Source organism: Pteronotus mesoamericanus, unplaced genomic scaffold, assembly GCF_021234165.1.
Source record: "Pteronotus mesoamericanus isolate MK-2021 breed Mesoamerican mustached bat unplaced genomic scaffold, CSHL_Meso_final contig_68, whole genome shotgun sequence".
NCBI classification, from domain to species: domain Eukaryota; kingdom Metazoa; phylum Chordata; class Mammalia; order Chiroptera; family Mormoopidae; genus Pteronotus; species Pteronotus mesoamericanus.
This window is the reverse complement of record NW_026555234.1, coordinates 8068047-8095342: the sequence shown is the minus strand read 5'-3', so window position 1 is coordinate 8095342 and position 27296 is coordinate 8068047. Positions and strand designations below refer to the sequence as shown.

The following is a 27296-nucleotide window of genomic DNA, read 5'->3' as shown; positions in this document are numbered from 1 at the left end:
TGTATGTGTCTTTTGGTGACTATATATACCAACCAAATCCTTTAAACATTTTTTTTTTTTAAATTATTGAGAAGGTCTGATGAGTCCTTCAAGCTTCAGGAACTTTCAACTCAAGACAGTCTTGCTCTGTTTCTACCTCTACCCCACTCTTCCTACTCATCCTTTCATTTTGAAACAAATCCTAGTCTTTGTATCATTCACCTGTAAATACAGCGTCTGGCAGAAGTAACGCCTGCTTGAGTGTGGTTGGTAGGGTAATAATATGGGTGTAATAATTTGTAGTTTTAATTTGAACATTTCACCTAAAATGTCATATGGTGTGCTTGAGTGTGATATTGTTATGTGACAGAATTACATGCTTATGATTTTGTGATTAAAAAAAGGGGTGTTATTTGTGCTGGGCCTTGTAATTCAGTATGTCACAATATTATTATACTATAGAAAGTTAACAATAGTTCTTCAATGTAATCAAATATTCAGGAAGAGTTCAGATATTTTAATTGTCTCATAAATGCAATTTTAATGTCTGTTTGAATCTGGACCCAAATAATGCCTACACATCGCAGCTGGTTGATGTGTCTCCTTATGTTTCTTTTGAATTTATGGGATGACCCTCCCTGTCTTTTTTTGCCTTGCAATTTATTTGTTGAAGAACCTAGTTACTTTTCCTGTAGCATTTCCTATAGACTGAAGATTGCTGATTATATCATCATGATGTTCTTAACATGTCCTCTGCCCTCTGCATTTCCTGTAAACTAGTGCTTCTAAAGATCAGATGCATGCTAATTTGGGGCCAAAACAATTTATAGATGGTATCACACATTTCCATCGGGAGACATATGTCTGGTTGTGTCTTCATGATGGCAATAGTATTGATGGTCACTTTATATTCATTCATTCATAACAGGCCCAATCCTTTCAAACTCATTTGACAACATGCTTTCACATATGTTGAAACTCTAAAAAAAAATGGGATACTTTACATATTCTATAACTTGAATTTTTCCCATAGTGAATTTTTGCCATAAGGATGGTGACAAAAATAAACAGATTTTTAGCAAGGAACCTAGAACATTCTCTTACCAATCTTTTGATGTAGGGCCAAGGGCTTAACATCATTATGAGTTAATTGTTTGAAGTTTTATAATTAGTGTTTCTGATATAAACAGCATGCACCCAAAACCCACCCTCTCTATTTTGGGCTTCCTTGTTTTGATTTCTTTGAAGTGGAACAGAACACTGGGAACTCAGTGTTTTAGATTTGTAGTTTATTGTTTTCTCTCCAGGCTTTTACGGTTTACCCACATGTAATTTCATCCAATTGACTGGCTTTTTGTAAGTCTTAATAGAATATTTGACTTCGTTTTCAATGGTCATTTTTTTATGTTCTTATTTCTTCATTTTGTATAATATTTATTTACTTATACATAAAGAGGCAGAAAGAAACTTGGGAACAAACCCAGTGTAATGGGTTGAATTGCGCCCCCCACCACCGCGCCTTCCACCACCGAAATTCACATGTCGTGGTCCTAACCCCAGGACCTCTGAATGTGACCATATTTGGACATAAGACAAGGGACTGTTGCAAATGCGATTTGTTAAGATAATATCATATTGGCGTAGGGTGGGCACCTAGCCTGATATGCCTGGTGTCCTTATCAAAGGGGGAACTTGGAGACAGATACACACACAAGGAGGGCTCTGTGTGAAGACCAGAGTTATGCTGTCACAAACCAAGAAACTACCAGAAACTAGGAGAGCTCTAGAACAGATCCTTCCTTGGGGCCTGCAGAGGAAGCATGGCTCTGTCCACATCTCGCTCCATCTCGGACTTTGTGCCCCAGAATTGGGGGACGATAACTGTAACCATCCCATAACCGGAAGTTTGCAGGTTCAATTCACAGTCAGGACACACACCTAGGTTGTGGGGTCAGTCCCAGCCTGGGTACATATGGAAGGCAATACATCGATGCGTTCTCTTGAATTGATATTTCTCTCTTCCTTCCTCTGTTTCTAAAAACAATGAAAAGAATGTTCTCAGGTGAGGATTAAAAAAAATTTGTTTGCAGTCCTAACTTGTAAACTTATTGACGTCAGCTTTACCTGGAGCATCAGAGATCCTTCATTTGTGGTACTTTGTTAGAACAGATATAGCACGCTAATGCATCCAGTAAGTGCACAAGCAAACAAGACAAGTGCGGAAGGCCAAGGACAACCGGCAGCAGTGGCCCCCCGGCTCCTGCGGGACTATGTGCAGCCATGTTTTCTGAGGGAGGCACTCATGGCCCGGTAACCTGGTCAGCTGGAAAGAGGGGGTCAGCTCCTAGAGTCTCTACTGTATGGTTATACAGGAGTCACGTCACCCATTCCTGTAATGGATGGATGCCAATGCATGTGCTGAAGAGGAAGAGAAGTGAGAAATAAATAGTATAACTGATTTTTCTCACCTTTTCACAACTGTATCATGTAGCGTTCACCTTCACCAATCCTTTAAAAGAAACCCCAACTGCCACTGCTCGCCTGAGACAAGAGATTCAAGGGCTTTTCACAGATAATTCCTGGCTTTTGTTCACTGCAGTTCCTGCCTGACTTGAGGGCCTCACTTTTTTCAAGATCAGACACCTCATGCTGTTGCCTCTTGTCCTTCACTTGCCTCCTGGCGACCTTATTTCTTCAAAGTTCCCTCATGTTATACATATTCTGGAACTCTGATTCCTCCTATCTCATTGTTTTACTTGTACTATTTCTGTTTTATTTATACGGTTTTACTTTTGCATGCTTAACATGGCCTTTTAATAGCTTGTAGTCTCACCCTGGCCAGTGTGGCTCAGTTGGTTGCACATCATCCCGTAGCTAGAGGTTTGCAGGTTTAATTCACAGCCAGGGCACACACCTAGGTTTTGGGGTCGATTCCGGCCTGGGTGCATATGGAAGACAACACATCGATGCTTCCTCTCGCATTGATATTTCTCTCTTCCTTCCTCTGTTTCTAAAAGCAATGAAAAGATTGTTCTCAGGTGAAGACTAAAAAAAAAAAAAAATAGTTTGCAGTCCTAGCTTGTAGACTTATTGACGTCAGCTTAGCCTGGAGCATCAGAGATCCTTCATAATTGCTAGCTTTTATGTTTATGTGCTTGAACTTTTAAAGAGATTGCACTCTCCTGCTCCACCAGCACTCTATTCACTCGACAAAGGTTGAGTATTTGCTGTGTGTACTCTCCTGAAATACTGGTGTCACCATGATGCCACCAAGCTGTCAAACAATTACACCCTCAGGGCCGCGCGCCTTTCTAGAGCACGCTGCTCTGCTTTTAAATTTTCTCCTAAAACTTCCCTTAATGTCAGGTTTTCAATGACTCTTCATTTTATTTCTCTATTGTCAGCTGTCAATGCGTCTCTACTCTCTTTAAATCCTAATTCTTCACATGACACACCTCACTTGATACAATTGTCCAGGGAGTTGCCGTGGGCAACTCCATTTTCCCTGTAGAATTCAGAGTGTGTGGATTTTATGCTAGGTATTTATATATTTCAGAGACTTGAACCTTTGTTTCCAAGATTACCACTTTTTGCTTTTTATGGCAAAACTTCATCTTCTCATATGTTAGCTAACAAGATTCCCAGACTTAACAGTAATTAAATATCTGTGAAGGACTCAGGGGCAAGGAACAGCTGTGGTGTGAGGACCATCGTGGAGGGCTTCACGCTGAAGGTGACAGGGACTCCTGGGGTTACCTGAACTGAGAAGGAATAGGTATTAAATTAAATGCAAATCATCATATGAATCCTGTTACATGCACTGTTATTAAATGGTTATTAAATTATAGTTTCAATAGTTATTCAAGAAATTTAAAACTAAGTTCTTTTTATTTTTAAATATAAAGCAATATATGTACATAAAACGCAAATGATATTTAAAGGTGTTGATTGCTAACAAGATCATTATGTAGCCATTTATTCAATCATTCAGTCAGTGGAAGCTTAGCGAGGGCTTTCCAAGGGCCAGGCTCTGTTCTTGGCTCTGGGGAATGAACATCCACAGAATGTTGGATGTGAGCGCGCACGCGCGCACACACACACACACACTTTTTTTTCAAAAGGAATTATTTGACATAGCTTTTCTGCCTCTTGCTTTTAGAACATATCTGGATTATTCTAGACATCCATTTAATATCTCTTTAATTTCACAAAATGCAGAGAAGTACAGAGAAAAGAATTCATAAAACAGCCGTAGCATATTTATTCTTTGAGAATGAATGTGTAGTGAGATCGTTTTAAATACGAGAAAACAAATGTTAATGACAAAATTGGAGTCCGCATTTCAATTTTCTTGATCCTGTTTTCTCTCCTGCCTCTCCCCCTTCCCTCTTATCCACAGGAGCTTGTATTCTTTCAGGCGTGTTTTTATGTATTCACTCTATGTCAAGAGAGCGTTGTTATGTGTCTGCTTGTTTGCTCTCTTTTCTTTTTTTCTACACGCTGTTAAGTTTTTGGTTTCTCTCCACGGTGAAACCCATGGATGCTAACCCATTCATTGGAGCTGTGCTCTGAGGCTCAGTTGCCACAGTGCGTTTATCCCATTCCCTAGCAATAGTATCTTAGTGCTCTTTCCTCATCTTTGTTATTGCTGCATACTTAGTGTTCCATTGATTAGACAGTGCATTTCACTGGTATAATGGTCGATATTTGGGTTGGCAATTTGTTTGAAATGCTGTTACAAAGACCACTGTTGAGTGTATTTATAGTTTTGCAGAGCTAGGCAAGCACAACTGATAGGGGGAATCCTAGAAAAGGACTTACTGTGGCAAATGGCCTGCGCGTTCAGAATTTTGATTGATTTACCAAATTGCTCTCTAAGTTGCGCGCAAATTTGTATTCCCAGTATTAGAACGTGAAAATGCTTGTTTTCCCATACTTTTTCCAATGTTTTAGTTAGACTTTCGATCATTGCCAGTCTGACATAATATAGGAAAAAAAGTGATGTTTTAATTTGTGGATCTTTAATCACAAGTGTGTCATATCCTTCTTCCATTTGCACTTCTTTATTCAAAGAAACTTCTTGTTCCTGCCTTTGCTCATTTTTCAGTTAAATTATTGCTGTTTTCCACTCTGATTTGTTAACGTATCGCACCAAATTTAAAATGCTTCATTTCTTGAATAAGTGACATGCTTACATCACTCAGAATTTAAAAGCACCAAACGACATGAATGTGACACTCTGCCCCCTTCCCGGCTCCCAGATACCCAGCCACTGTGTTCGGGTGTTGTAGGTACATTTGTGTGTCTGGGTCTTTTCGGATGTATTTTCTACCGGCAAATATGTGTATGTGGTCTTTTCCTCACAAGTGACAATGTCTTATGTATGTATCATTTGACACGTGATATTCTTTAGGTCCTTATTTTATATTAGTACATGAAGAGCTTCCTGAATCTTTTTATTAAAATTGTACAATAGTTCATTACTTATTAACTAGTTTCTACCATTTTGCTGTTACAAGCATTGTTCTAAGGAGCTTTAGTTATTTCACGAATGTGCAAGTATATAGGATAAATTTCCAGAAATAGAATCACCAGGTCAGTTTATAATTTTGCTAACTTGCACTTTTAATAGATAGTGACTGGTAGCGCTGCATAAAGATCAAACCACTTTCATCCTACAAGAGCAATGCAGAAATAACCTCACTAAATTTTGTCCAGTGTCCTGGGAGGTGGATATCTTCTCTACGTCACGAGCAGGGACATTGAGGCTGAGAGAGAGGAACTCACTCAGCCGGGGTCTCACACAGCTGTGAGCGGGCAGAGTGGGAGTTTGGATTCGGAGCTGTCTGATGTCAGCATCAGGCCCTGCCACTTACACTCCTTGGAGCAGGCTGTTGGGTGATAAATACCTTGTAGCGAGATTGGACAGTGCACCTCACGGAAAATGCTTTGTAAGTTCTACTTCCCAGAAGTCTAGAAAGAAAAACAAGTAGAATGACTGTAAACGTTTGCTGTGAGAGGCTCAGCCTAGGTGTTACTCAGCGGATCTTAAACCATTTCCATGGTGCCTTTTCAGACATCGTACTGCTGTTTCATAAATGAGTCTTCTCCACTGGAACAGGAACGGGTTCCAGAATTAAGGGCTGGCCTCTACCGGCTCCTGACATGACTTTAAATAAAAAATTATGTTCACATTATTATGTTCAGTCTATTTTTACTAACTTCCCTTCTACACCTGGAAGTCTGTTTACTTTTCTTTATTAACGTTTTGAGTTAAACATTTGGTTATCTCTTTTTGTTTTGTTTTTTTTCCTGTTAAGAGTTTGGCTTATAATTTATTTGATGGACACTCTTCCCTAGGGCATTTGTGAATTTTAAGTCCCAGAATATAGTAAGACAGAAATTTTGGTGGTTCATCTCAGGAATAGCAAGTGATTTCTTTTTTACTTTCAGTATTATTTTGTATTAGTTTCAGGTATACAGCATAGTGGTTAGACAATCATATACTTTACAGGGTGTTCCCCCCCGCCCCGATGTCCCTGTGCCCACGTTTATTCTTATTTCCTAATAAATGCATTTACGCCTATACAATTTCCTCTGAGAACAACTTGGCTTTATCCTGTAGATTTTGAAATGTGGTGTTTTCTAATAAGTTATAATTTCAATTTTCATTTCCCCTTTTGCCCAGTTTGACTACCACCAATTGAGTAACTTTTACCTTTTGAAAAGGCTTGAATGCCAAAGCCTGGGCATGAGTTGTTATGATTTGCTTATTTAAAAATCCCCAGTCTTCAGCTATATACCCTGCCACTGCCTCTGCCCCCGCCCCCAGGTCTGCCCCCAGCTGTGAGCTGTGTGCCCAGAGTGACCCCTAGTGAGCCCTCCTCTCGCACTTCCGTCCTCACCCCTTTCTGAACAGCGCAATGAAACATGTTCCTTTCTTTGGCCACCGTTTTAGGGTATTATTGAAAAAGTTGCTGATTCTGTCTCCAAGTTACCTCTTGGTGAGAACACATGGAAAAAACCCTTCCTTCTTGTCTTGTTTTTCCTGAACAACTGGCCTGAGCAATTAACTCTAAGTGGCACCTGGGGAATTTCAGAGCATTGGCTCTCCCTTTAAACCAGCAGGCACAGGAGTGCTCCTTGCTTCACGTGTTCCTTTTCCACAAATGCCAACGCTGCGGGCGCAGGGCGTGGGGGCGGAACCGGGGGCCAGGTAGTCTCTGCTGCGTGAGGTTAGGAGTTTCATCTTCTGTCCCTGGGCTTGCTTGTCTTTTTTTCTTGCTTCCTATCCATGCTGTCTTAGTTGTCTACACATCCCTGTTAATGAAGGTAGAATAGGAATTTTAAAAAATCCTAACGGCCAAATTTTGTATTGAGTGGAATTGAAAAAAACTAACTTAAAACTAGAGGAGGGGGACCCCCAGGGCAGCAGTCAGGCGGCAGGACTCTCTGAAGGACGGGGGGGCTGGTGTGCAGAGAGCAGCTTGGGATGCAAGCTGCGGGGAGGAACCGTCTTAGTCAATCCTCAGATCCAAACGGTGGAGAGACAAGTGTTTATTGGTGTTTGGCACTTCTTTACCATTTATGACCTCCTGTAGGAGCCTATCAGTTTCTGAATTATTATTTTATAATATTTGAATTTGATGGAGTCACTGATTCAATAGGATATGTTTATTAACTGAGATGAAGTCTTCCTTCAAACCCGATTGGAAGTAAATAGACTTGACCCCAGGGGGAGAGGAGGTTGTATACGTTTTAACATCGTCCTGGAAATTGGCTGACCTAGGATCTCAGCCTAATGGGATTTGGACAGCAGGCTTCGAAGAAGGGGATTGATTGCGACATGCTGTGTTTAATGCAGACAGGTCTATGGTGGCGCAAAATGAATAGCTACACAGGGTGCCTGCGTTGCAGGGGGTTGCATTTCTTTAAAGAGCCATTCCAAATATAACTTGTGCAATAGAAATAAAGCCGAGTAGAAATGAATATCTGCCCTGAGGTTTAAGTTAATAGTGACTTTAGAAGTGAGTGCTTCCCAAGTGTTGCATTGCAATAACGGAGCAGACCAGTCTCCCTAAAGGCCAGCTTGCTCACAGGTAAACCCAGATACTCTAGGATGAGGTGTCCCTCAAATCTGCCCACTTCTGGCCAGGACTGCCCTCCTAGCCGAGGCTGCCCATCACCTGGACCACCGCGGTGGTCTCCTAATGTACACAGACGGTGCAGAGGGGTATACATAGCAGCCTCCTAACAATCATGATAGTGGCACTAGCTGGCCTCCCTGCTCTTCCTGGAATGTGCCACATGATGTTCTTCCTCAGGCCCTTAGCATCTGACTATTCCGTTTGCTTGGGCCCTCTTTCTGCCTGGCTTATTTTTCATGTTGTTTGAGTCTTTGCTCAACTGTCACCTCAGAGAGAGCATCTGTGTCCATACCATCTGATTCAGGGCCCTTCTCCCCGCCCCCGCCCCTTGCTTCATTTTTCTTTGTGGCACATATCTTGATATTATAGTAAATATTTGTCTTCCTTACTAGACTCTAAACATCTTGAGGGGTAAGACTGCATTTTGTTGTCCTCTTCAACACTGTGTCCCTAGAGCCTGGAACAATGCAATGCTCAATCAGTAATGTCGTGTGCATTAGTGGACACACTGGGGTACAGCCCACGTGCTCACTGGGCTGCAGTCCCACCTGCCTCTTAGCTCCCAGAAATCTCCAGCTCCTTCCGGACACCGGCCCGTTTGCACATGCTGTGCCTTCCGTCTCCCAGTTCCGCGTCCTCGGAGTAGGTGTCTGGCTCCTTTGCGTTTCCAGATCTCTGCCTAGGTTTTCTCCTCAGATGGTGGCCTCCCCAGGAAAATGTAGCACGCTGCCTCCTTGCTCCTTCTTCTCCAACTCCGTACAGTCCCATCCCATGCCCAGGGCCCCCTCACCTTCACTCCACCGGCAGGCTCCCACAGTCCTGCATTATAAATGTCCCTCCTTCCCCACTGTGATTCTCTTCTGGCAAAATCCCAAGTCTCCTTGTGCCACTTTCTGGTTCCTCCATTGCCTCATTTCTATGTCGGAGCAACTGCGTGCTCCTGGAAGAGACCGCTGTGGGGCCTATGGGACTCGCTTTCCATGTGGACTGACAGATCTCCAGGACATGCCCGCCCCTGGCCGTTCTGACCTGTGTCTCCGTGACCCCCCTTTTCCACGTCTGCCTTGGGGTACTTCCTTCCTCTTCTCACGCTTCTACCCCAAATGCTCCTCCACCAGCCGGTGATCTCACACTTTGCGAAGGCAATTGGTAGAATCAGGTGGCAACTGACTCACCTCTTCCGATTTTTATTTCTGGTTTCTCCTAGGGCTTGGCATGCATTTAGAACTCTTTTCCCCTGGGTAGAATTATTAATTCAAAAGATAAGATCTTTTTCAAAGTTTTTAAAAGGATTATCGACTTACCAGAAGGTCCGGTAATTGTTTATGCCACCACCAGTAATGTGTTGGGCATTGTTAAAACAATCACTTGCAAGGGACATAACCTCTCATTATTTTAATATACATTTTGGTTACTAATGAGTTTGATTGTTTCCCATCTGCTTTATTTTTTTCCTTTTTGAGGAGTTTTCAATGAAAAATGCCTTTTGCCTAGTTATATAGCAGAGCCTTTGTCGGCTTGCTATCAATTCTGTAACATTAGCTTATGCAGAAATCCTTTGCCTCATCCGTTTACTGTGAGTTGGCATTAGGCCATTTGATGTTAGAGAATTTGTCATTTAGGGAAGGTCATCTAGTCAGAAACAGTCACCCAGTTTCATACTTCCATTTTACAGATGAGAACACTAAGTCCCGGAGTGGGAAGCTTGCTTATCTGAGACCTCATAGTCTAGCGTGAGCTGGTAGGATAAGGAGCAGGGGAGAGGAGAGAGGGTGTGGCCTGGGAAGTCTTTCAGCACATGGGGTGGTCTTCTTTGTTGGCTGAAATTGGATTCCTGCTGCTTGAAGCAAAGAAGGAGCTCTTGTTGGATAAATATGCTCTTGTTGACTTGAGTAAATGAACTGTTTTTCTAAAGGTTTTATTTATTTATTTTTAGAGGAGAAGGGAGGGACAACTAGAGGAAGAGAAACATCACTGAGTGATTGGCTCTCACGTGCTCCATAACTGGGGACCTGGCCTGCAACCCAGGCCTGTGGTCTGACTGGGAATTGAACCAGCCACCCTTTGCTTTGCAGGCCAGCACTCAACCCACACCAGCCAGGGCAGTAAACAATTTAATCAGTTTTTGTAAATGTCATTTATTGCAAACACAGAAGACATACCTTTATTTCCATTTTACTAGTAGTATATGTTCATATGAAATGCACAGAAACAAATAAAAAGGGTTCAGCTGTAAGAAAATTAGATTTTTGTCTGATGTTTAATGTACCACTGGAACAGCTAGGGTTTTTAAGTTCAGCAATATGGTGATTTTGGATTTTTTTTGGTTTGTAAGAGGTCTGATTTCTCAACCCCAATCCTTTGTGACATATTAAAGAAGCTGAGGTAGAAGGTATTCCAGAACTTCTTAAAACATAAAAGACCAAACTTCTTAAGAATAGTATATTTCTCAATTTTTTTCCTTCAAAGAAAATATTCTGGCCTAGAAGAATGTTATCTTCTGAGATCTCATTTAGCTGCCCTGCTCAAGACACGCATGTTTTACTGAACGCTTGCCACAGATGCATAGCACTGGGTTAGAGATTACGTAGGAGAGAGAACATATTCTACTTTAAGGAATGGACAGTCTCTAGATGGGGAGACAAAATGTATTTACAGAGAATAAGGAGTCCAGAGAACATCTAAGCCAGACGATCATTAAATGTCACACGTGAGTGATGAGTTGGAAGGGTTTAACGAAGAGGGAAGTCAGCTGAAGACTTCAAGTTTTAACTTAGAAGGACAGAGTGGGAGTTTTGGTAAGTGGGGGAATAGCATTCGCCGGTCTCAGAAGCGTCATGATCAAGTCAGGTTTTGTTTGGGGGGCCAGGGAACAGAGCTGGCTGGATTGGAGGGGTCTTGTTTGGAGGGAGATAGCATCACAGCAACTGCCTACTTATTGCTTTGTGTTCGCCTGGGCCTCTTGTTCGAGGCTTTTCACATATTGTTTCTTAATGATGGGTATTATTACCTTCATTTTACAAAGGAGAAAATTGAGGCCCAGGAATGTTAAATAGGCTTCCAAGGTCACAGCATTAAGTATCACATTTGGAATCTGAACTTAGGATCACCTGACTTAAGGTGACCGTCTAATTTATCAACTTTAACGGGACACTTGAAGAATAAAAGGAAACACTGGTAATGATTAGGCCAGAAGAACATGTTCTCTCTGGAGAACCAGGTCTCTCTGAGCAACCCCGGTTACATACTTGGTCACCCTGACACCAAAGCCAGGGCTTGCATTGATTTAAAGATAATCAGTTGAGGTGACATAAAAGGGGTTGTAGGGTAATTAATCTGACAGCGCTGAATACAGTGGCATGGAGAAGAGCGATGAGAGGCCAAAAAAAATAATGAGTAGGTGACTCCATTAAAAGCAGGAAAGAAGGGGAGGGGTCAAGTCAAGGAACATCTATAAAGGACCCAGGGACAAAGCCAACGGCAGGGGCGGGGTGGAGGGAGTAGGATAGAGTGTGGGAGGTCGGAGGGGGTTGGGTGGGGGAGAGCAGTGGGGGGAAAATGGGGACAATTGTCATTGAAAAACAACAAACAAACAAATAAATAAATAAATAGGTTAGTTGTGATGAAGATCAGAATTAGGTTGTGAAGTTCTCGGGAAATAAGATTGCCTATAAATTGTTTACAATAAAAAATTTTAAACCTACCCCAAACTGGAAAAAATAATGCAATGAATCTCTGTGTGCCAATTGCTCAGATGAAAAAAATTATCTGATTTTTTTCTTGTTTCATCTATCCTCCTCTTCTTTTGTTTTTTCTTGACATTTTTCTTTGTCTGAATATTTAAAGAAAACTCAGGCATAATATCATTTCACCTTCCACCTCAATGTGAATTTTTAAAGAATATGGACATTTCTTACTATCCACAATGTTATTACCAAACTTCCAAAGTGAATGGGAATTCTAATTTTTTACTATTAAGTCTCATTATTGAGGTTAATATCCACATTTACCCAGTTATTTATTTTTTTTTACTGATTTCTTTCCTTGAATCAGAATCCCAGTAAAGAAGGAAGAAACTGTAAAACATTATGACTCCCTAAGACTGAGTCCAAAAGTTTTGAGCTTACTAAGCAGGACAGCAGGTTAACTGGCTAACTGGGTATTGGAAGTAGAGTTTGGTTAAAACAGTTTGGAAAAGTTTACTGAGAAAGTTGGGGAGAAATCTAGGAATTTTTTTCCTTCCCTATATTTATTTTGAACAATTTAAAATCTTTAGAAATGTTCCAAGAACAGTACAAAAGGAACACCTATATATCCTTTACCTAGAGTGATCAACTGTTAATATTTTGCCTAGCCACTGAATACTTTAGCATGCATCTATAGGAATAAGTCATTTTCCTACATAAGTACATGCAAGGATGACACTCAGAACATTCAATGTTAGGATAGCACTTTTATTTAATACATAGTTTATATTTATATTTCTCAAAATTTCCAGTTAATCTTTATACTTTTTATTCCCTAGGTACAGTACTCAGTCCAGAATCCTGCCTTGGCTGTGTTAATCTAGGCTCCTCTAATCCAGAACAGTTCCCTAGTCTTTTTCTTTTTTTTGTCTTTATAACACACAAATTTTCTTTTTGAAGAGCTGACGCCATTTTCCCCAAAAAATATCTCTCAATTTTGAATTTGTCTTGATTTCTGATGATTAGATTCAAATCAAATATTTTGTCAGGGGTACCGCGCAAATGCTGTACCCACTCAGTGCATCACATCAGGAGGTTATTGCTGTCAATTTGTCCCATTATTGGTGAAATTAAGTTTGATAATTTAGTTAAGGTGGCCTGTTCCCTAACAGACATTTGCCTAGTGCTTCTAGCCTCCATAGATTATCATTGCTGTCATAAACCATCTCTACGGTGGTTGTAAAAGGGTAATGTCCTATTATTTCTTCTATTCACCAGAGGTCTTTCTGCTGTATCAGGAGCGTTCTGGTACCAGCACATTACAAGAACTGGGGAAACCCACGTGGTCGAGTGTTTCCCAAGCGTTCAGTGTGGACTTTGTGGGTGGTCTACACAGAGCTCACCGATTTGGAATCTTTGGGAGTGCAGTGAGCGTATACGCCCACATGCAGAGGTAGAAGCGATGGGGCGGGGAGGAAGGCCGCGAGCATCTTGGGTCCCCGAAGAGGCTGAGCCCCGCCTGCCGAGGGCCCAGGCTCAGCCATCATACAGAATTCCCTTCAGTCGCCACCTGGCTGCAGGGTTTCGGATCCCGTAGCTCATAAACAGGCACAGCTATAGATCCAACAGAAGCTGGATCGTTTGGGGGTTTTGCTTTCTGACACTCAGGAAGTTTATGTGGGAGAACTTCAAAGCAAACAAGCAGATGTCCTATTTGTACTGGGTTTGGGATGTTGGATTTTGGGGCCACTGGGCTCCTACTTATTCCAATCTCACACTCAGTCTCTAAGTCTGCTCTTATCTTTGCCACGAGGAATAAACAGAAGACTTACAATGCTGTGCTCCCTGAACCAGGGCCAGGACACAGGTCTCTGCTTGCTTGGCTTTGAGAAAAATCATTTTGTGACCAAAGCCAGCCCTGGACGTTGACCACATGGCTCAGTCAGCCAGTGCGGGTCTACTATTGATCACCAAGGGGTGGGACCTTGCCTGGGGCCTGCACTCCAAAACACATGCCATGAGGCTTTACCTTCTACTCGACCTATGGGCAAGCCTGTGTCGCCTACTCAGTATCTTAGGATAGAAAATCAGCTTATTCAGGGCTCAGTGAGGGCTTGGCACATAGTAGGTACATTCTTTACTTCTCAGAATGATGGATATGTACAGCTTTTGGGGAGCTCAGAGCTAATCATTTGTTAATGACAGCCTGCGCCCCCCGTCCAGGACCCAAGCTTAATATTTACAGATGAGGAAACTGAGGCACAGAATGGGCAAGCCATCTATAAAAGGCCACACAGCCTTTAAACGGCAGGGGTGAAATTCTCTGCTCTTAGCCACTTGGCTAATTGCCTCTCTTTTCCTGTCTCCCAACTTGGATATTTTATTTAAACCATGCCAATTATTTGTAGTTCCTTAAACAAGTCCCGTCATCTCACGCCTATGTTCCCTTTTCCTGAAGTTTCTTCCTTTCACTTAATAGTTGGGTATATTTCTACCTCCCTTCGAAGACAGCTCAAAGACCCCCTGCTCCAGTTAGCCCGTCCTTGCTCCTGCTAACTCCCCTGACCTAGCCCACTGACGCTGACCCTCGCATGGCAGCATCTTCCCACCTCGCACCCTGCTTCATCTTATTCATGTGTCTGTCTTCCCAGTACACTCTGAGCCCATCAACAGCATGGATTGTATCCTTTCTTCTCTGCAGCCTTAGCACCCAGTACAAGGCCTGGGAGAGGAGGCAGCCGTCCTCGTTGTTCTTACACTTCCTCCCCAAGGCAGCCAACCTCTTGTCTGGAATCTCTGTTGGCCTTGGGGAGGAGAGTTTTCCTCCCTGCTCACAATGGTGGTACACCTACAACTGTTTTCCTTCCCCAGAAGCAGAAGGCGTTTTGCTTCCACCCTGGCCCCCCTAGCAGCGATGGGCTTTCCCCGTATCCTACAGGCAGGAGGGTTTCCAACCTCCTCCCCACAGGCAGACGGATTTTCCATGTACCCCCATCTTGGACGCACTAGAGCTTTGCCTTGGTTCTGGGGCACAGAGGGTCCACTGCCCCTCTCCCAGTGGCTTTAGGACTTATGCTTCATCTGAGAAAAAGGTTAGAAGGGAGCTCTAACGCCTGTTTCTCAGCTGCAGCCCATCACCTCCTTTTTGTGGGCCTGTTTTACCCCCAGGGGACTGCCTCCAGGCATCTGCCCTGCCCCAGTCTCTCTCACAAACACCCAATACAGGCTTGCAAGCAAATGTAAACTCATTTCTGGGCCTTCCAGAACCTTCCACATGGACATGTTAGCCCACAGTTGGCATTTAAGAGCTTGTGAAGGTTTTCAATTTCTTCTTTCCTGCTTGGCATTCTTTGGAATTAATTGCTTTGCAGCCTCAGGTCCTGGGTAGGCCCAGGCAAAGTGATGATAAGTATCGCTTGTTATCTGGCCAGCTCTCCTTGCTGGTGGGAGGAACTTGTTTTGCAGATTCTTACCGCCTCATTCCCCACTGGACATTCCTAATGTCTGTGACTGTGAATCTCCTGACAGGACTGCCCCAACAGGACAGCAGTTCATGATTTACAGTTTGGGTTTTATTCACATAACAGGAATTTGTGGTGTCAACTGAGGCTGATACTTTTTTCTACTTTTGCCTTGTTTTTTTCTCTGAGCTTTTCACGTTGCCTTCCCTATATTGAAGCCAACAGCGCTTTTTTTTTCCTTTTTAAAACAGTCACTTTTAAAAACTTTCCTGAGTTTTTTAAGACACTTGATGTAGAATTTATATAAACAACCACTTTTGCTTTTTGTGGTCCTGTATTATCTATTTGCATAATAATTAAGTAAACTGTGTGATTGTATCAGCAAGTACAATGAGCAGAAAGTGGTTTGGGGACAGACAGAGAGACTTGGGGAGAGCACACAGCACAGCCGGCGCAACAGGGGGTGGGGAGACACACAGCCACGGGAATGGGGGTTCTGGTGCGTTGGTCACAAGACGCTAGAGTGGTATATTTTGCCTGAACCAAACATTTCTTGGGACAAAACTGGGCTTTTCCAGATCTTGAATACTTAATTATTTCTTTTCTAATGGGTATTTATTGAGCAGCACCTAAATTTTTGCCGATTTCAGTCTCATTTCTTTTTCAAGTTTGTTTTTTTTTAAATGAAAAATCCTAAAAGCTGAAATGCTCTAAAAACGGCTTCCGGTCACATATCCTACACAAGATACTATAACATCTGATTTACATTTATAGGAAGTGAATATTCTAACTTGAGAGTGTTAAAAGCTATGGTTTTTGCGGAGAGTGCTATAGAATTATGTCAATAAAAGTTCCCTGTTTAAAAAACTTTAAATATTCTTTTAAAAATTGAAAGGGAGCTCAAACTATATACCGAAAGTAAAGCCCCACTTCACTCTACTCCTGGCCCCCACTTTCTGTCCCTGTTGTGGGGAGGCAACTGTCAACAGCTGAGCCTTCTTAGAATAGGGTTTAGATGATTCACATTCTCACAGGACTGTGTGTGAGATCATGTGGACCTCGGGACAGACCACAAAAAAATGTGATTCAAACCACATTCCTTTCAGAGATCTCCAGGCAAGTTTTCCAGCAGAGACAAAGGCTATAAACAGAATTAGCTTTCCAGGAATGTCTTAGTGGAGGAAACCAAATACCACGGGAATCCACAGATGTTTTGGCCGCGTTCCCTGCCCCCTCCCTGGATTCACCATGGTGGCAATACCATGGTGAATTGCCCAGCCTGTCCCCGGTCCCTGGGCCCCTCCCATCATGGGGGAGGCCACTGGGCCCTGAGCCTTCCTGAGGCTCGTAGCTGTCTGTGCCCAGGATTCTGAGCTCCGCAGGACCCCAGAAGGCTCCTCACCCTGTGCAACCTGAGCACCTGCTTCTACTGAAAGAATCTGCGGTGGTTTATGGGCAAGCTGGGCCACTAACAAGGTTGGCTGCCTGCTGTAAAGGTAAAATAAAATCCCAGCGCACGGGTTGGTGTGCGCACATGGCCTGGAGAAGGCTGCAAAGCCTAGACTGCTCCCAGATGTTTCCACAAAGATAGCTTCCTGCGCGGCGCTTTTCCAAAGCATTTCTCTCGGTGAGGGAGTCAGCGCCGTGGTTAATTCTGGTTCAGGCCTGTGTGTGGCAGCGTGTCAGTCCTTCGGGGAGAAGTGGCTCAGGTCAACGAAAGGAGGCTCACAGTCACGTGTTGACGGCTGTCACGAAGGAGTAAAGTACACCGAGGGGCCCTGGACTGCCTTTTAAGTAAAGGAAAGGGGCTCACCCGCCCCCCAGAACACGCAATTATATACTTGGAGGCAGGGGGATAACTTCGGTAAGTTCTAATAAACTCAGCTTGACTTCTAAAGGTCTGATGCATCCATTTCTTTATGAAAAAACTGAGCCAAAGAGTTCAGTTATGTGGACAGAGGCTTTGAACTGTAGGAGGAAGGGCGCCATCTGTCTCCTGTTGGTTCTGTTGTTTTGGACAACCCTGACTGACAACAATGATCCCAACATCTGGGGATTAGAGAAAAGCCTAGCTCCCTCCCCATTCCAATCCCTGAAGAATCAAATAAGCCAGGTCCTCGTGTGTCTTCAGGCAGAATCTGTGATCACCGAGCGCTTTCTCTGTAGTACCCATGCTGTGTGTAGACGGTGTGACTTTGTCAGCCAGTGATACGATTTTCATCCACCCTAACTTTGTGGGCTCGAATGGGGTGGTTGGCCCAAGTCAGCCTTTAAGTAAGCAAGGAGCTTTCTTTTACCAAAGATGCTATCTTAGCTCACCTCCATTCTAGCCAGAGGACTCACACTCAGAAAAGCACCCTTCTCATCAAATGATGCCTAACAGATATGTACTGATTAGCCTTAAATTAAAATGAAATGCCTAAGGCAACATTCCCTGTTTTTTCCTTATTCAACTAACCTTTCAGCTATCAGAACCCATCGTACCTACTATGCTGATTCAATTAGATTTAAACATTTTCATGCCATGAGTCTGCTCCTGAAACATTTTTCTTGGTAAAAGGTAAACTAAGCCGACTATCCAGATAACCAGAAATTTCCAGATTTGTTTGAATTAATATGATATATTTCTTTCAAGAAACAACTTTTCTTTTGGAAATCTGAATCAGGGATTTCTAAAGCGTGAAAACAAAACCCAGTAAGCCTGGACCGATGACAGAAGACCAGGTTTGACTGCAGTGAATCACCTCTGTTTTATCATGTAACAGCCCTTCCATCTGGAATCTCTGGAGAAAGTGTTGGGAGCCACATACAAGCCACATAAATGTTTATATTTTCATCAAGAAATTTTGCATCTTGATTGAAATCTTTATTCTCCTTCAGAAAGAGCAGCCGGGACCTGGAAGCTGGCATTCCGCCCCCAACCCCCAACCTGTGCCGCTCTGTGCCCATGGCTTTTGGAGAGGGTACCAAGATCTCAAGCCAATTTAGTCTTAATCCTTTTTGGATGCACATTTCCCAGAATAACACTGTAATCTGAGAGCATTTTCTTTCAATATTTTGGCAGTAGAGACATGCTTGAATCCGTGGTTTAAACAGGTTATGAATATGTGTTTTGTAGATTAGGAAAATTCAGCTGGTGGTGATGCTTCTTAAAGACTTATGGACGTGCATGACAGGCCCGGAAATGGTTACTGATGCTTTATAGACCCATGAATGAAAGCAGGTGGGAAGAGTGTTTTAGCTGAACTACACTGCATCGCATTTGGCAATGATTTTTCTGGGTTCCAATGCCTTCTCATTCATTCCCTTGTAGGAATACAGAATTTCAACCTTTTAAGAAAGATCCCTTTTAAATCTCAGTTTACCTTAGGGCCAGTCCATTGGCTTCACCAAATCTCCATCTGCTGTGTTACACATGTATGCACGTGGAGACCCTCTCCTGGGAAAAATGAGTTAACCTTGGTTTGGTCCAAGTCGGCAGGATAGGCTACAGGCGGAGGGTACAGGTGGCATAAATATGGAGCAGGTCTCAATGGCCAGAGCTCTTTTAGTGAAAATAAGTGATGCCATTTGTTAGGATAAACAAGTCCAAGTCTCAGTGAAAAAAAAAGAGCTCCTCTCTCACTGCTCGCTCCGTGTCGTATTGGTGAAGCAGAGAGAGGTCCAAGCCCTCGGGCTCACTCAGTCAACGGGTGCCACCACCGCCTTGGGCTTCAGAATCCGCCAGGGGTCCTCTATATTTTGGTGGAAATGGGTAAAGAGGGTGAGCGTGAAGGGTCTGGTGGGAGATTTTAGAGGCCAGGCCCAGAAGTGGCCTTCGCCCACCGCTGTCCACACGCCATTGGCCGGAACTCAGGTCCCACGGTCCCGCCTCCCTGCAAGGGGGCTGCGGAGTCAAGCAGCGGGCCCAGGAAAACGAGGTGGCACGCGGGTTCTGCTGACACTCGTGTTCCGTGCCACGCGCTGAAGGCCTGGAAAGGGGAGATCGTTGAAGGCTGTGCCGTACCAGCGGGGAGGTGAAACACACCATGTTTCCTGTTAGCGTGTTAGATGCCAAGCACCACCCCAGACACTTCCTTACGGCTCTTCGCTCCCCGTGCACCGCCCGCCCGCCCGCGGCCTCACACTTTGGACTGGGTGGGTTTGTGTCTTGCCTGGCGTTTCAGGCATTCCGCTTGGTGTGCTTGCTCGCCCTGTCCCCTCAGGAATTTGGTCGACATGGGGGCAAGGGATCAAGTGTAGCTTTAAGAGCGCGTGGAAAGTCTTTTATACCTGGAAAGAAACAATGAGAAATACCTGTGCACTAACTAATACCTAATTTATTATAAAGTTACACATTTCTAAGCCTAGCTTTTATAAGTTTCTAAATTAAATTTGAATTTCATTTTATTCTATTACGAAATGAATACTATCAGTAAAAATGTGAATAATCTCTTTGGTTATGATCAGTGTTGATTTAATGTACAAATTAACCGATGAAGTCATTTTTAGACCAGAGACCCTCCCCACCATGGGAGGGTAAGTTGCTGCCCCTCCAGGTCACAGAGGAACACGGCGGTGTTCCCACAGAGAGGCACTGAACATTGTTTCTCTGCTCTAAGTTAATCACATTTCCAAGTAAACACTTTAAGTGCCCGAGAGGGCTAACTGTGTGTGAGTGTGTGTGTATGTTTAATTTTTATTAATAAGAATTCTGAGTACAATTAACCATTTACCCTGACATTTAGGGGGAAAAAAAGATTCTCTAAGGTTTGCTCCTGAAGAAAAAGGTGTTCTGTCCATTTTAATATCCAATTTTAATGTTTAACACCATTATGCTTCTAAGTCTATAACTTAATTTTAGGCTTAATTTGAATAATTTGTATTCTGTTCTGTTGCATCTGATTAAAGAGACTAGAAAACCAGTAGGAAAAAAGCAAGAGACTAAATAAAATGACCTGAATATAAAACCTGACTAAGACTTTTAAAAACATTTTTAAAACAAACAAACTCCGCCCCCCCACCCCGCAAACTAGAATACTTTTGGCAGAAAAAATTAGCAGCAATGAACAAAGTTAATATTTACATAATAAATTTAGACAAAGTACTTTCTCTGCCTGGATACCAGTTACACATATTGTTACTGGACTGGTGAACCAGAGTGGGAGGTGGCTTTTAACCTATGTGAGAATTTGAAAAGACCCCAAATGAACATGCCTGTATAAGTCCAATTTTGTATAGCTGAAGTTTTAGGGAAATTTTAGTGTTTGGAAATGACGTGAGAGAGAGATCTTGTGATTCCGAACTCTTGGGTTAGGTTCATGGTAAGGTTCCTTTCATTGGTAAAATATCATATAAATGTGAAATTATTAAAGAATAAATGGTATTTATGGTTCCAGATAATGAAGGATTAGCAATTTCAGTGTCACATTTTATCAGTGACTTTTAATGAAGAGTATGTGGTTTGCTGATAAATATTAAGGTGTATTGTGAGAAACTGAAAACTCTTAAAATGGCAACCCTTTTGCTCTGCCAGTGGCAAAATAGTACGTCAAAAATATCTGTCCTCCTGTCTCTGTTTATGGTTAAGAGGCTCAGTAGCTCAATTATTTACCAACATTAAGAAACAGGAATAAAATTCTAAGAATACAGTAGTATAGAGAGGTAAAATAATTTGTGAACATATATAGACCTTTATCTTTTAAATACACATTTTATATTTATTCTGAAAAAGTAACTTTGCTATTGTTTTGTGGCTTTTTCCTCAGATGTTTTAAGAAAAATAATACAAAGGAAGTTTGACCTCTCAACTGATTATGAGAAGGTAATTTTTATTGATGTATTTGTTATTAAAGTAAGTATGAACAAATTTTGACTAACTTGGAAGTAAATCTTGAAACAACTGGTTATGTAATCTGTGAATTTAGTAATCTTTTTTTACTAAGAACTTCTAGGGAATATTGAGACACCTTATAAATCTCATTTGAACTACAGCAAAAATTACAAAAGGAACATTTAGAGAAAGATTCATATTTCAAGTTGTATGATGTTTAAAAACTAAAATTTCCTTAAAGAAAGTTTTATGCTACATTTTTAGCTAAGGGAGGAGAAGTCCCTAAGTCAAGTTGACCCTTGAACAGTGTGGGAGTTGGGGTACCAACCCCCGTGCAGTCAAAAATGGGTGTAGAACTTTTGACTCCCTAAATCCTTAATTACTAATAGCTGTTAAACTCAAGAAGAGTCTGGAAGCTTTTTTAGAAATAATGACAAAGATTTATTCATGAGTCTTAGAGTTTGCAAACTAGCACACAACTAGGCAAAACCCCTACGTGTCCCAAAGAAGAAAGAAAAGTTCAGAGTAGTTATAGTAAAGTCACCTTCCTGAGACTGATCAGTCTTACATTTGTAGCCTCCAGACTGGTCTGAGGTGGTCTGGGTACATGAACAGCCTCTCCTTAGTCCTTCAGGGGTAGCCAGAGGCTTGATGTGTATCCAAGCATTGACACAGGACTTGAAAGTTCAAAAGTTCAAGTTCCCAGGCTGGTTAAAACAAGAACAGAATCATTTCCTTATACCTCAACCTACTTGATTTTAGTAATTTAACAGCTTGACTATTTATAGCTTCACTCTCATCCCCATAGCCGACTGTTGGCCTTACCCATAACATAACCAGTTGATTAACACACATTTTGTACATTATATGTATTATATACTGTATTCTTACAATAAAGTAACCTAGGAAAATGTTATTAAGAAAATGACAAAGGAAGTACATTTATAGCACCATGTGTATTTATTAAAAAAGGTCTGGGTATGAGTGGATCTGTGCAGTTCAAACCAGTGTTAAGGGTCAATTGTAGAATTGTTTGAATGTCTCTAGAAATAGGGATGCATACTTTTTTTTTTTAAAGATAGTTTGTCAAAAAGTAGCTTCCCATTTGAACACTGTTTTCTGAGCACTCTGTGTGTGCACGTGCCTAGCATTGGAGGGGAGATGGAGATGAGGAAGATAGCGCAGGGGCCTCAAGAGACTAAGAACCAGATGGCCAAGAAGGAGAGGAAGGAAACAGTAGATTTATAAGTAATATACAGAGGAACATAGAGACAAAAACAATTCATCATGACCAGAAGTTCTCCTGTGAGGAGGTGACTTCCAGGCTTGTTGTGAAAAGGGCGAGCAGGGCTGGAGTAGGCGGGGCGGTGGCCTTGCTGGCGGTCCAGGCTTTGGGGAGCACGTGAGTCATGAGACAAGGTGTGGAAGAAGGAAGTTCATGCACAGAGCTAGCAGATGAGGAGGGAAAGGAGGGGAAGGTGAACGGGGTCTGGTCACTGGGGGGTCTTGAATACCTCGCTGTGATTGCTGGACCGTATTTTCAGAAAATATCGAAGTGCCTTGCGTGTCTCTATTTAATGCCAAGATATTCATAAGTCACTCTGTTGGCATCTGTGATTGACCACCTGAACAGAAGAACATGTTTTATTGATTTTGGTTTATGATGAGTATAGAGTGCCGGCAAAACAAACAACTGTTTGTTGCATTGAATGTTAGGAAAATAAAAAAATAGTCATATGTATGTATCAGGTTCTTAGTCCTGAGGGTCAGGCACTTTGTTCTCTCCTTCCCTGGTACAAAGATGGTTGTCAAGACAACAGTAAAAGCAGCTGGAGTTGGGCTGCCACTGTGTGTGTGTGGCAGGATTCTTGGTTGGGCGGGTCCTTTGTTGGCTTGACGTGAAAGCTGGAGCTACTGTAAAAGTGCTGCTCTTTTGTTTTTGATTTTTCTTCCCCCATCAGGTGCCTTTGCAAACTGATAAAAACCATTGGCGTGGGGGCAGAGAGGAGAGAGGGGACAGGACCGCGCCTGCATGAACGAACTGAATCCTGCCCTAGGTGCGGATTGGGTCACAGCTTCCGCAGTTATGCCGGGAAGAGAGAGTTAGTTAAGCAAAGACGCCAAAGGAACCAGGGCACTTGGGAAGGCTTTCAGTCTGATAAGTGCCACGTGTGTTAGGTTTGATTTCCCCAGCGCAGACTCTGAGGCCAGGACTCCAGGCAAGTCATTTGTTTGGCAGGTGCAGGGGCCGATGGAGGGGAAGTGGAAGGTGACGCGGGGAAGGGGAGGGAGGGCAGCCTGTAAAGGCTGTGCCATTATGCCCCTGGCCACAGGGGCAGCTAGAATTGCTGTCTGCGTCCAAGTAGGCCCGTGGGAAGGGTGAGGGAGCTGAGTCTGAACACCAGCACTGTGGAGACCCTGGTTAAGGGCTGCGTTTGCGTGTGGGCGAGAGTGTTAGTCCCTAAGCAAGTCTGGCCTATGGTGCTAGAAGACACCTTCAAGCACAGAGTTATAGGTGCCAGAAGTTAGAAGTCTGAAGAGGCACGCCGCAATGGCTAAGGTCTGAGGGACATGGGTGGGCACCAGTGGCATCTTCTATACGGTCCCGTGCCCTCTGGCTTGTTAATTAGTTCAGTCACACAGGTAAGATCTGTCTAGGTGAGTGTCCTGGGGAGTCTTTTTAGCTCTCATGGCCTTGAGCTCAATGTGTCATCTTCTGGTGAGCCTCAGCTGGCTGAGGAGCCAGGGCAGCTGAGTCAGTGACCTTCCACTGTGGGGGCTCCATCAGTGACCTTTCTCTGTCAGGACTTAGGGGCACTCAGCAGTGCAGACCCTTTGTCCCAGGGAAGTAACTCCCTGTCACAGAACTGCCTCCTTTCTGGACTTAAGCAGAGAATTAAAAGTAGTGCTTTATGACCCTTGAGTGCCTTTTCCTCCGTGGCATTTTAAACATATTTTCTCTCTTTTCTTTAATGTGTTTATTGAACTGACATTTATTTAACTCCCAGAGCAGTGCCAGGGAAGGGGACAGACCGCTACTCCAAGAACTCACGGTTGGGGAAGGTGAGGCTGCAGGATAAGATACATGTGTGGATGTTAAGGCAGAGATTACATGGCCAACCGACTCACCCATTCAGTGTTGGGGTCGGTTGGCACACCCAGTGTGTGCCAAGCCCTGTGCTCAGGGTTCAGAAATGAGCCCTCTCGAACACAGCCAATGTTGCCGAGCTCCTGAGTCCATTCCCTGGGGGACAAGAGAGTGCGGGCGAGCCCTTCCCAGCTTTTCCTCATGCTGACTGACCATAAACAAAGGAAAAAAAAAACATAGCATCACCCACCTGACGTGCTCACGTGGGGTCTCTGCAGAGAGAGGGTCTCAGCCTAGCTTGTAAAGTGAGGGCTGCTCGTCTAAATAACAGAACACATTTCCTATCCTCAAAAAATGCATAGTTTGGGGCGATTCAGGGAAATGACTTCTTATTACTTCCCACCAATCACCCATCGGTGCCGCCCACATGTCTAGAAACCTTTTCGGAGGGCAGTGTTCCCAGCACCCCCCACCACCTGCCGCCTTTTCTGTTCTGAGTGTCGCGGTTAGTAGGAATGGCGGGTTTCCTCAGAATGGCCTCCTAAATTAGTATCCAGGTGGTCACGGTTCATCATCCCTCCAGCCTCAAAATGATGTTCGTACCTCCCTCATTCACTTCCCTCCTCAGTCACTCCCTTTCCCTTCTTGAAGCTTCCTGGAGGGGGGCAGGTGTAGGGCCTGGGACCTCTTCCTGCTGCTTCTCATGGCCTCACCAAGCACTAATGGTCGTGGGATATCGATTTGGCACTAGGTAAACATCAGGTCATTGTTCCAGGTGGGTGTGTGAGGTTTGGGAAAGGTGAGTTAGCTCCGTATTTCCTGCTGTCCGAGAGTGTGATGACTTGCTGCCCGTAAGAACATGCTGTCCTGTCAGGTAAGGAGCGTATCTCCCAAGGGTCTCCGGGGGCGTGTATATGGAGAGCAGCATGAGCCCTTGACCAGGATCATCACCTGGGCTCACTGGGGCTCAGAGATGAGAATAACACTGACGTGCATCGATTATTGTTTCTTCTTATGGATTGAATCTTCCTCTGACAGGCTCTGGTCTGAGTGCTTCACTGTGTTCGCCCACTTAACATACATTAAATAGTACCTATAAAGCGCTTAGAACAGAGTAATGCACAAAACAGGTCGCTTCTCACTGTCTCTCAGGTTGTCTTTGCAATACCTGTATAAAATAGGCTCTCTGCTCATCCCCCTTCTGTCGCTAAGGTGACCAAGGCCCTGAGCAGCGTGGTACCAGAGCCTAGACCTGACCTCAGGGATTCTGAGGTAGCTGGTCAGGGCTGAGCATTGCCTGATGTTTTTCAAAAGGTCCCTGGGTGACAGTAATGGCCATTGATTGGAGCAGGGATGCGCAGACAGTGCGGAAGCCAGGATGCAAACCGCTGCATCGCGCAGGTGATAACCTCCTGTCCGCGTGCCACCGGCACAGGCAGAGAGAAGGCACATGTGCCCCCAGCTCCGTACCGGAGGGGCGTCGGTACCCTATGCAACACGTCCGACCAGGCTGACGTCGGGGGGAGTTAAACACAAACAGTCGGCTGACTGGTGTGGCTCACAGGCTGTTCTGCCCTGGCGGCAGCCCGGCATGGTCAGCCCTGGGAGCCAAGGGCAGGCTTCCCGGAATTACCTACTCATAGCCATGACACAGGGCCGCTTTAGAGTAGATGCCTGCTCCTACCCCAATCTCCCGACACCCACTTCGGGGTAGGGGGAGCCTGAAATCACTGTTTTGCACAGGCACTGTGGGGATGCTCAGGGGAGTGAGTTTGTTCGGGGGAGGTGTCAAGCCTGTGGGTGGCCTCCCCCAGGAAGGGGGGGTCATGGTCATTCTGGGGCAGAGGTATCTGAGTTGCCCACGCCAACATTTTGGATTCCTCATTCAAAAGTTGTTAATATCACAAACGTTTTTCTTTCACATCTGTGCAAATCTGCCATCTAAAACAATACCTTCCAAGCTTGGGTTGTTTGGACCTGACAGTTTTAAAAAAGTAATCTGGGAAGTGATAAAGAGCCACCTAATTTTATTTTGCCATGTAAGGACATTTATTAAGTCAACCCTAATGACTTTGTTCACCTTTGTACCCGTTTTACCTCCCTCCTCCCCCAAAAGATAGTCTGATGAATTGAGCAAATTTTTCTATGTCATAGCGGGTTGGTCCATCCCCATCAGCGACAGGACCAGTCCCTGCCTCTGGACCGCTCTTCAGGAATCGCTGGTCTCAGGCAGCGGCTCCTACCCCCTCAGCTCGTCAGTGTATCTGATTCTGATGGGCAACGGCTGTATGCTCGGTCCCAGGCTGGGCTCTGGGAGAAAAAGCTGAGTGTCACTGTTGGGGTTCTTGGTCTCCCGGAGCGTACAGTGCAGCCGGTCACTCTGAGTGGGGTAAGTGCTGTGAACGGGCAAGTACAGGACTCCAAGGCAGCACGAAGGAGGGTTGTAAAGCAAACCCGGGCTATCAAGACAGACTTCCTGGAAGGAGAAACAGCCCAGTAAGGATGTTAAGTTTCATCAGGGGATGCTAATAGAGACACTATTCTAAACAAGGAGAGGACACGAGGGAGCCCAGAGTGGGGATGAGGAGAGCGCAGATGCTTTCTGGAGAAGGTAATGGTCAGGAAGAATGGGGACTTGAAACCAAGATCAAACAATACTGGACCACATTAAGTCTGAATGAAACATGGCGGAGATTCATGGGATGCTCTTAAGCCAGGCAATGACACCGTCAGATTTCCATCTCAGGAAGGACCCGTTGGCAGGTGTTGCCTTTGGCTCTGGGGTTCTAGGCAGCCGCTGCTTCTCAGTTTCATGAGGACCACGTGGCTAGTGTGTTCAGCATTGGTACCTTTCCTCCTCACTCCTGTGTCCATTACTGATTAGCATACTGATTCAAAACCTTTCAAGAAATTCAAATGTGAATTCAAATATAAGTTCTAGTACTTGATCCTACTCAAAACCCTCTCCCTTTAATAAACACTCAAGTTTTGTATTTCTGTCTTGTGTTGCTCTTTCTCCCATTTGATTTTGTCTGTGGCTGATCACTCACTTAACTGTTTCTGTTTTCTTGATGCATGCTGCCTCTGCCTCCCACGAACTCAACTGCTTTGACTCCCACAGCC

At 43.9% G+C, this 27296-nt stretch overlaps 1 protein-coding gene across 1 annotated transcript in view; it reads left to right on the top strand.

Annotated features, from left to right (window-relative positions):
• PROM1 (prominin 1) overlaps nucleotides 1-27296 on the top strand; it is a 90381-nt gene that overhangs the window by 16023 nt on the left and 47062 nt on the right. Inside the window, exon 3 of the mRNA XM_054581955.1 lies at nucleotides 21021-21076. Coding sequence (XP_054437930.1) covers nucleotides 21021-21076 — 56 coding nt within the window. The remainder of the gene's footprint in view (nucleotides 1-21020; nucleotides 21077-27296) is intronic.